This window comes from Aotus nancymaae, unplaced genomic scaffold, assembly GCF_030222135.1.
Source record: "Aotus nancymaae isolate 86718 unplaced genomic scaffold, 86718_ANA_hifiasm-v0.15.2.pri h1tg000003l, whole genome shotgun sequence".
Taxonomy (NCBI): Eukaryota; Metazoa; Chordata; class Mammalia; order Primates; family Aotidae; genus Aotus; species Aotus nancymaae.
The window spans coordinates 77,700,831-77,710,068 of NW_026988414.1; the positions used below are offsets into that span (position 1 = coordinate 77,700,831).

At 69.3% G+C, this 9,238-nt stretch overlaps 1 protein-coding gene across 8 annotated transcripts in view; it reads right to left on the minus strand.

The window, feature by feature from the left end:
* The window catches only part of LOC135277257 (ankyrin repeat domain-containing protein 62-like), a 109,396-nt gene extending 100,534 nt beyond the window's left edge, over window positions 1–8,862 (minus strand). For all 8 annotated transcript variants that reach the window (XR_010344867.1, XR_010344869.1, XR_010344868.1 and 5 more), the window contains exon 1: window positions 8,782–8,862. Coding sequence is in view for 3 of the 8 variants with exons in the window: in XM_064383220.1 (XP_064239290.1) it covers window positions 8,782–8,810 (29 nt within the window). In the remaining 5 variants the exon portion in view is untranslated. The remainder of the gene's footprint in view (window positions 1–8,781) is intronic.
* Window positions 8,863–9,238: the final 376 nt, after the last annotated feature.

A 9,238-nucleotide genomic window follows, 5' to 3' on the forward strand; every position in this document is an offset into this window, starting at 1 on the left:
GTCTCCGAACAGGGGTAGGTGCCGGGGTCCAGGGTCTGTGGACAGGGGTATGTGCCAGCGGTCCTGTGTCTCTGGACAGGATAGGAGCCGGGGTCCCGGGTCTCTGGGCAGGGGTAGGTGCCGGGGGCCCTGAGTCTGTTGACAGGGGTAGGTGCCGAGGGTCCTGGGTCTCTAGACAGGGGTAGGTGCCAGGGGGCCTGGGTCTCTTGACAGGGTAGGTGCCGGGGGGCCTGGGTCCCTGGACAGGAGCAGGTGCAGGGGGGCCTTGGTCTCTGGACAGGGGAAGGTTCCGGGGTCCAGGGCCTCTTCACAGGGCAGGTGCCGGAGGGCCTGGGTCTCTGGACAGGGATAGGTGCCGGGGTCCAGGGCCTCTGAACAGGGTAAGGTGCCGGGGGGCCTGTGTCTCTGGACAAGGGTAGGTGCCGGGGGGCCTGGGTCTCTGGACAGGGTCAGGTTCCGGGGCGCCTGGGTCTCTGGACAGGGTTAGGTGTCGGGGGGCCTCGGTCTCTGGACGGGGTAGGTGCCGGTCTCCAGGGCGCATGTACGGGGTAGGTTCCGGGGGCCTGGGTCTCCGGACAGGGGCACGTGCCAGGGGTCCAGGGTCTGTGGACAGGTGTATGTGCCAGCGGTCCTGTGTCTCTGGACAGGATAGGAGCCGGGGTCCCGGGTCTCTGGGCAGGGGTAGGTGCGGGGGGCCCTGAGTCTGTTGACAGGGGTAGGTGCCGAGGGTCCTGGGTCTCTAGACAGAGGTAGGTGCCAGGGGGCCTGGGTCTGTGGACAGGGCTAGGTGCAGGGATCCTGGGTCTCTGGACAGGAGTAGGTGCCGGGGGTCCTGAGTCTGTGGACAGGGGTAGGTGCCGGGGTCCTGGGTCTCTGGACAGGGGTAGGTGCTGGGGGGCCTGGGCCTGGGTAGGTGCCGGGGTCCAGGGCCTCTGGACAGGGGTAGGTGCCGAAGGGCCTGGATCTCTGGACAGGGGTAGGTGCAGGGGGCCTGGGTCTCTGGACAGGGGTAGGTGCCGGGGTCCAGGGCCCCTGGACAGGGCTAGGTTCCCGGGGGCCTGGGTCTCAGGACAGGGGTAGGTGCCGGGGGGCCTGGGTCTGTGGAAGGGGCAGGTGCCAGAGGCCTGGGTGTCTCAACGGGGGTAGGTTCCGGGGGTCCTGGGTCTCTGAACGGGGGTAGGTGCCGGGGGTCCTGGGTCTCTGGACGGGGGTAGGTGCCATGGGACCTGGCCCTAGGTAGGTGTCGGGGTCCAGGGCCTCTGGATAGGGGCAGGACCCGGGGGGCCTTGGTCTCTGGACAGGGGTAGGTGCCGGGGGCCTGGTCTCTGAACGGGGGTAGAAGCCGGAAGGCCTGGGTCTCTGGATGGGGGTAGGTGCCGGGGGGCCTCAGCCAGGGTAGGTGCCGGTGTCCTGGGTCTCTGGATAGGGGTAGGTGCCGGGGGGCATGAGCCTCGGTAGGTGCCGGGGGTCCTGGGTCTCTGAACGGGGGTAGGTGCCGGGGGGCCTGGGCCTGGGTAGGTGCCGGGGTCCAGGGCCTCTGGACAGGGGCAGGTGCCAGGAGGCCTGAATCTCTGGACAGTGGCAGGTGCCGAGGGCCTGGGTCTGTGAACGGGGTAGGTGCCGCGGTCCAGGGCCTCTGCACGGTATAGGTGCCGGGGTCCTGAGTCTCTGGACAGGGGCAGTTGCCAGGGGGTCTGGGCCTCCGGACAGGGGCAGGTGCCGGGGGGCCTGGGCCTCCGGACAGGGGCATGGGCCGGTTTGCCTGGCCCTCCGGACAGCGGCAGGGGCCCGGGGGGCCTGGGACTCCAGACAGCGGTAGGTGCCAGGGGGCCTGGGTCTCCGGATAGGGATAGGTGCTGAGGGGCTTGAGTCTCTGGGAGGGGCAGGTGCTGGGTGGGGTCTCTGAACAGGGGTAGGTGTCGGGGGGCCTGGGACTCTGGACAGCGGTGGGTGCCGGTGTCCATGGCATCTGGACAGGGTAGGTGCTGGGGGCCTGGGTCTCTGAACAGGGGTAGGTGCCAGAGGTCCTGGGTCTCTGGACGGGGGTAGGTTCCGGGGGGTGGGCATGGGTAGGTGCCGGGGTCCAGGGCCTCTGGACAGGGCAAGTTGCCGGGGGGCATGGGTCTCTGGAGAAGGGTAGGTGCCGGGGGGCCTGGGCCTGGGTAGGTGCGGGGGTCCAGGGCCTCTGGTCAGGGGCATGTGCCGGGGGCCTGGTTCTCTGGACAGGGACAGGTGCCGGGGGCCTGGATCTCTGAACGCGGGTAGGTGCCGGAGCCTGGGTCTCTGGACAGAGATAGGCGCCAGGGTCCGGGGCCTCTGGACAGGACTAGGTGCCTGGGGCCTGGGTCTCTGGACAGGGGTAGGTGCCAGGGGTCCTGGGTCTTTGGACGGGGTAAGTGCCGGGGCCCTGTGTCTCTGGACAGGAGTAGGTGCCGGGGGGCCTGGGTCTGTGGACAGAGGCAGGTGCCAGGGTCCAGGGCCTCTGGACAGGGCTAGTTTCCGGGGAGCCTGGGTCTCTGGAGAGGGGTAGGTGCCCGAAGGCCTGGGTCTCTGGACAGAGCTAGGTGCCTGGGGCCTGGGTCTCTGAACAGGGGTAGGTGCCAGGGGTCCTGGGTCTCTGGACGGGGTATGTGCCAGGGCCCTGTGTCTCTGGACAGGGGTAGGTGCTGGGGCGCCTGGGTCTCTGGACAGGTGCAAATGCAGGGGGGCCTGGGTCTCTGGACAGGGGTAGGTGCCGGGCTCCAGGGCGCATGTACGGGGTAGGTGCCTGGGGCCTGGATGTCTGGACACGGGTAGGTGCCAGGGGTCCCGGGGCTCTGGACAGAGTAGGTGCCAGGGGTCTGGGTCTCCAGACAGGGGTAGGTGCCGGGGGGCCTGGGTCTCCGGACAGGGGCAGGTGCCGGGGTCCAGGGTCTATGGACAGGGGTATGTGCCAGGGGTCCTGGGTCTCTGGACGGGATAGGTGCCGGGAGCCTGGGTCTCTGGACAGGGGTAGGTGCCGGGGGGCCTGGGTCTCTGGACAGGGGTAGGTGCCGGGGAGCCTGGGTCTCTGGACAGGGGTTGGTGCCGGGGCCCAGGGTCTCTGGACAGGGTAGGTGCCGGGGTCCTGGGTCTCTGGACAGGCGTAGGTGTCAAGGGTCCTGGGTCTCTGGACGCGGGTAGGTGCCGGGGGGCCTGGGCCTGGGTAGGTGCCAGGGTCCAGGGTGTCTGGACAGGGTCAGGTGTCGGGGGGCCTGGATCTCTGGACAGGGCCAGGTGCTGGGGGCCTGGGTCTCTGAATGGGGGTAGCTGCTGGGATCCAGGGCCTCTGGACAGGGTAGGTCCCGGGGGCCTGGATCTCTGGACAGGGGTAGGTGCCGGGGGGCCTGGGTTTCTGGACAGGGGTAGATGCCGGCGTCCAGGGCCTCTGGACAGGGCTAGGTGCCTGGGGCCCTGGATCTCTGGACAGAGGTAGGTGCCGGGCGGCCTGTGCCTGGGTAGGTGCTGGGGTCCAAGGCCTCTCGACAGGGGCAGGTGCCGGGAGGCCTGGGTCTCTGGACAGGGATAGGTGCCGAGAGCCTGGGTCTCTGGATAGGGGTAGGTGCCAGGGTCCAGTGTCTCTGGACAGGGTAGGTGCCGGGGACCTGGGTCTCTAGACAGGTGTAGGTGCCAGGGGTCCTGGGTCTCTGAACGGGGGTAGGTACCAGGGAGCCTGGGCCTGGGTAGGTGCCTGGGTCCAGGGCATCTAGACAGAGGCAGGTGCCTAGGGTTTGGATCTGTTCACATGGCCATGGGCCGGGGGCCTGGGTCTCTGAACGTTGGTAGGTGCCGGGGTATAAAGCCTGTAAACGCGGGTAGGTGCCCCGAGCCTGGGTCTCTGGACAGCGGTAGGTGCCGGTGTCCTGGGTCTCTGGACAGGGTAGGTGCCGGGGGGCCTGGGTCTCTGGACAGGGGTAGGGGCCGGGGGGCCTGAGTCTCTGGACAGGGGTAGGGGCCGGCGGACCTGAGTCTCTGGACAAGGGTAGGTGCCGGAGGGCCTGAGTCTCTGGACAGGGCCAGGTGCTGGGGGCTTGGGTCTCTGAACGGGGGTAGCTGCCGGGGTCCAGGGCTTCTGGACAGTGTAGGTCCCGGGGGCCTGCATTTCTGGACGGGGGTAGGTGCCAGGGTTCCTGGGCCTCCAGACCGGGTAGGTGCCGTGGGCCTGTGTCTCTGGACAGGGGTAGGAGCCCGGGTCCTGGATCTCTGGACAAGGGTAAGTGCCTGGGGGCCTGTGTCTCTGGACAGGGGTAGGTGCCGGGGGGCCTGGGCCTGTGTGGGTACCAGGGTCCAGGGTCTCTGGACAGAGGCAGGTGCCAGAGGCCTGGGTCTCTGAACGGGGGAAGGTGCCGGGGTACCTGGGTCTCTGGACAGGGATAGGTGCCAGGGTCCATGGCCTCTGGACAGGGGTAGGTGCCAGGGGACTGGGTGTCTGGACAGGTGTAGGTGCCAGGGGTCCTGGGTGTCTGGACGGGGTAGGTGCCAGGGGGCCACGGCCTGGGTAATTGCCGGGGTCCAGGATGTCTGGACAGGGGCAGCTGTGGGGGGCCTGGGTCTCAACGGGGGTAGCTTCCAGGGTCCAGGGACTCTGGACAGGGGTAGGTGCGGGGGGCCTGGGTCTCTGGACAGGGGTAGGCGCCGGTGTCCTGGGTCTCTGGAAAGGGTAGGTGCCGGGGGCTGGGTCTCTGGACAGGAGTAGGTGCCGGGGGGCCAGGGTCTCTGGACACAGGTAGGTGCCTGGGGGCCTGGGTCACTGGAGAGGGGTAGGTGCGGGGAGCTGTACAGGGGTAGGTGTGGGGGACCTCGGCCTCTGGACCGGGATAGGTGTTGGGGGACCCTGGTCTCTGGATAGGGGTAGATGCAGGGTCCTGGGCCTTTGGACAGAGGCAGGTGCCAGGGGTTTGGGTCCCTGGACAGGGTCAGGTGCCGAGGGGCCTGGGCATGGGTAGGTGCCCGGGTCCAGGGCCTCTGAACAGGGTCAGGTGCCGGGGGTTTAGGTAGACCCAGGACCCCGGCACCTACCCCTGTGCAGAGACCCGGGCCCCCCCGGCACCTACCCCTGTGCAGAGACCCGGGCCCCCCGGCACCTACCCCTGTGCAGAGACCCGGGCCCCCCGGCACCTACCCCTGTGCAGAGACCCGGGCCCCCCGGCACCTACCCCTGTCCAGAGACCCAGGCCCCCCGGCACCTACCACTATCCAGACACCCAGCCCCTCCGACACCTACCACTGTCCAGACACCCAGCCCCCCCGGCACCTTCCCCTGTCCACAGACCCAGGCCCCCCGGCACCTGCCCCTGTACAGAGACCTAAGCCCCGGCACCTGCCCCTGTTCAGAGGCCCTGGACTCCGGCACCTACCAAGGCCTAGGCCCCTCGGCATCTGCCCCTGTCGAAAGACCCCAACCCCCGGCAGCTGCCTCTGTCCAGAAGCCCAGGACCCCGCACCTACCCCTGTCCAGAGACCAAGGTCCCCCAACACCTACCCCTGTACAGAGGCCGAGGTCCCCCAACACCAACCCCTGTCCAGCACCCCGCACCTACCCATGTCCAGAGACCCAGGCCCCCAGGCACCTACCCCTGTCCAGAGACCCAGGCCCCCGGCACCTACCCCTGTCCAGAGACCCAGGGCCCCCGGCACCTAGCCCTGTGCAGAGGCCCTGGACCCCGGCACGTACCCCTGTCCAGAGACCCGGGCCCCCCGGGAACCTACCCCTGTCCCCAGACCCAGGCCAGCCAGCACTTATCCCTGTCCAGAGACCCAGGCGCCCCTGCATTTGCCCCTGTCAAGAGACCCAGGCCCCCCGGAACCTGCCCGTATCCAGAGGCCCTGGATCCCGGGACCTACCCATGTCGAGTCCCAGGCCCCCAGGCACCTGTCCCTGTCCAGAGACCCAGGCCCCAGGCACCTACCCCCGTTGAGAGACCCAGGCCCCCGGCACCAGCCCCTGTCCAGAGACCCAGGCCCCCGGCACCTACCCCTGTTCAGAGACCCAGGCCCCACGGCACGTGCCCCTGTCGAGAGGCCCTGGACCCCGGCACCTGCCCCTGTCCAGAGGCCCAGGACCCCACACCTACCCTTGTCTAAAGACCCAGGTCCCCCAATACCTACCCCTGTCCAGAGGCACAGGACCGCAACACCTACCCCTGTTCAGCGACCCAGGACCCCGACACCTAACCCTTTCCAGAGAACCAGGCCCCCAGCCCCTACCCTGTCCGGAGACCCAGGCCCCCGTCACCTACCTCTGTCCAGAGGCCCTGGATCCCGGCACCTATCCCCGTTCAGAGACCCAGGCCCCCGGCACCAGCCCCTGTCCAGAGACCCAGTCCCCCCAGCACCTTTCCCTGTCCAGAGGCCCTGGAACCCGGCACCTACCGAGGCCCAGGCACCCTGGCACCTGCCCCCGTCCAGAGACCAAGGACCCCTGGCACCTACCCGTCCAGAGACCCAGGCCCCCTGGCACCAACCACCGTTCAGAGACCTAGGTCCCCGGCACCTGCCCCTTCCAGAGACCCAGGCCCCCCAGCACCTACCCCTATACAGAGACCAAGGCACCTGCCCCTTCCAGAGACCCAGGCCCCGCAGCACCTACCCCTATCCAAAGACCAAGGCGTCCCGGCACCTACACCTGTCCAGAGACCCAGGCCTCCGGCACTTACCCCTGTCCAGAGACTCAGGACCCCGGCACCTACCCCTGTCCTGAGACCCGGGCCCCCGGCACCTCCCCTGTCCAGAGACTCAGGACCCCTGGCACCTACACCTGCCCAGAGACACCCGCCCCCAGCAGCTACCCCTGTCCAGAGACTCAGGCACCCCGGCACCTAGCCCTGTCCAGAGGCCCTGGACCCCGGCATCTACCCCTGTCCACAGACCCAGGCCCCCCGGCACCTACCCCTGTCCAGAGACCCAGGCTCCGGGCACCTACCCCTGTCCAGAGATTCAGGACCCCCGGCACCTACCCCTGTCCAGAGAACCAGGCCCGCCGGCATCTACCCCTGTCCAGAGACCCAGGCCCTCCGGCACCTACCTCTGTCCAGAGACATAGGCGCCCCCGCATCTGCCCGTGTGAAAAGACCCATGCCCGCGGCACCTGAACATGTCCAGATGCCCTGGACCCTGGCCAGGGTACCCCTGTCCGGATACCCAGGCCCCCCGGCCCCTGTACCTGTCAAGAGACCCGGGCCCCCCGGCACCTACCCCTGTGCAGAGACCCGGGCCCCCCGGCACCTACCCCTGTGCAGAGACCCGGGCCCCCCGGCACCTACCCCTGTGCAGAGACCCGGGCCCCCCGGCACCTACCCCTGTCCAGAGACCCGGGCCCCCCGGCACCTACCACTATCCAGACACCCAGCCCCTCCGACACCTACCACTGTCCAGACACCCAGCCCCCCCGGCACCTTCCCCTGTCCACAGACCCAGGCCCCCCCGGCACCTGCCCCTGTACAGAGACCTAAGCCCCGGCACCTGCCCCTGTTCAGAGGCCCTGGACTCCAGCACCTACCAAGGCCTAGGCCCCTCGGCATCTGCCCCTGTCGAAAGACCCCAACCCCCGGCAGCTGCCTCTGTCCAGAAGCCCAGGACCCCGCACCTACCCCTGTCCAGAGACCAAGGTCCCCCAACACCTACCCCTGTACAGAGGCCGAGGTCCCCCAACACCAACCCCTGTCCAGCACCCCGCACCTACCCATGTCCAGAGACCCAGGCCCCCAGGCACCTACCCCTGTCCAGAGACCCAGGCCCCCGGCACCTACCCCTGTCCAGAGACCCGGGCCCCCCGGGAACCTACCCCTGTCCCCAGACCCAGGCCAGCCAGCACTTATCCCTGTCAAGAGACCCAGGCCCCCCGGAACCTGCCCGTATCCAGAGGCCCTGGATCCCGGGACCTACCCATGTCGAGTCCCAGGCCCCCAGGCACCTGTCCCTGTCCAGAGACCCAGGCCCCAGGCACCTATCCCCGTTGAGAGACCCAGGCCCCCGGCACCAGCCCCTGTCCAGAGACCCAGGCCCCCGGCACCTACCCCTGTTCAGAGACCCAGGCCCCACGGCACGTGCCCCTGTCGAGAGGCCCTGGACCCCGGCACCTGCCCCTGTCCAGAGGCCCAGGACCCCACCCCTACCCTTGTCTAAAGACCCAGGTCCCCCAATACCTACCCCTGTCCAGAGGCACAGGACCGCAACACCTACCCCTGTTCAGCGACCCAGGACCCCGACACCTAACCCTTTCCAGAGAACCAGGCCCCCAGCCCCTACCCTGTCCGGAGACCCAGGCCCCCGTCACCTACCTCTGTCCAGAGGCCCTGGATCCCGGCACCTATCCCCGTTCAGAGACCCAGGCCCCCGGCACCAGCCCCTGTCCAGAGACCCAGTCCCCCCAGCACCTTTCCCTGTCCAGAGGCCCTGGAACCCGGCACCTACCGAGGCCCAGGCCCCCTGGCAAAGAGGCCGGCAACGTCCAGTAAGTGGAGACAGGAGAGTTGCGGCCACGTTGGCTGGGTGCGGAGGAAATGGGAAGACGGAGGAGTACGGGCCGGCGAAGAAGGAGCGCTCGCCCGCCCCGAGACCGAGGCCCGCCCCGCCCGGGTCCCCGTCGAGGGCCGGCCGGCAGTGGGCGCGGTGCGGGCGCCGCCGGAAGGACAATTCCCGAACGGACTCCGCGCAGGCCGCGCTCGCCTACACCCTCGGCCAGGCCGCCGCAACCCTGGCACGCCCGCAACCCGCACCCCGTCAGGGGCCTGCAAGACCCACCCTCCCCCGCTCGGAGCTTACCTGCTGGCCGCTGAGGCCGCCGTCCACATGCCCGCAGTTGCCGCCGTTACTCGTTCGCGCTCCAGCCGGTCCCAGCCCGAGCCAGAAGGCGCCTCCACGCCGACGCTCCCTCGCGGCGGACGCCAACGACTCCGCAACCGCCAGACGACCCGCGAACTGCCCCCGACGGACTGCAACTGCAACACTGGCGCTCGCTACGCAGACGCAGTGGAGCAGGACGCAGGCGCCGCGGAGCGGGGCGGGGCCGTGGAGCGAGGCGCAGGCGCGGTGGAGCGGGAGCGGGCGATGGAGTGGGGCGCAGGCGCGGTGTAGCGAGACGGGGCGGTGGAGCAGCGCCGCAGGCGCGGTGAAGCGCGGCGGGGCGGGGCTTTGGAGTAGGCGACTAAGGCGGGGCCCCAGCTCGGGACTTCCAGGTGCGCGCCCGGAAAGGGCGGCGGCAGGCCCCCGGATCCCTGGA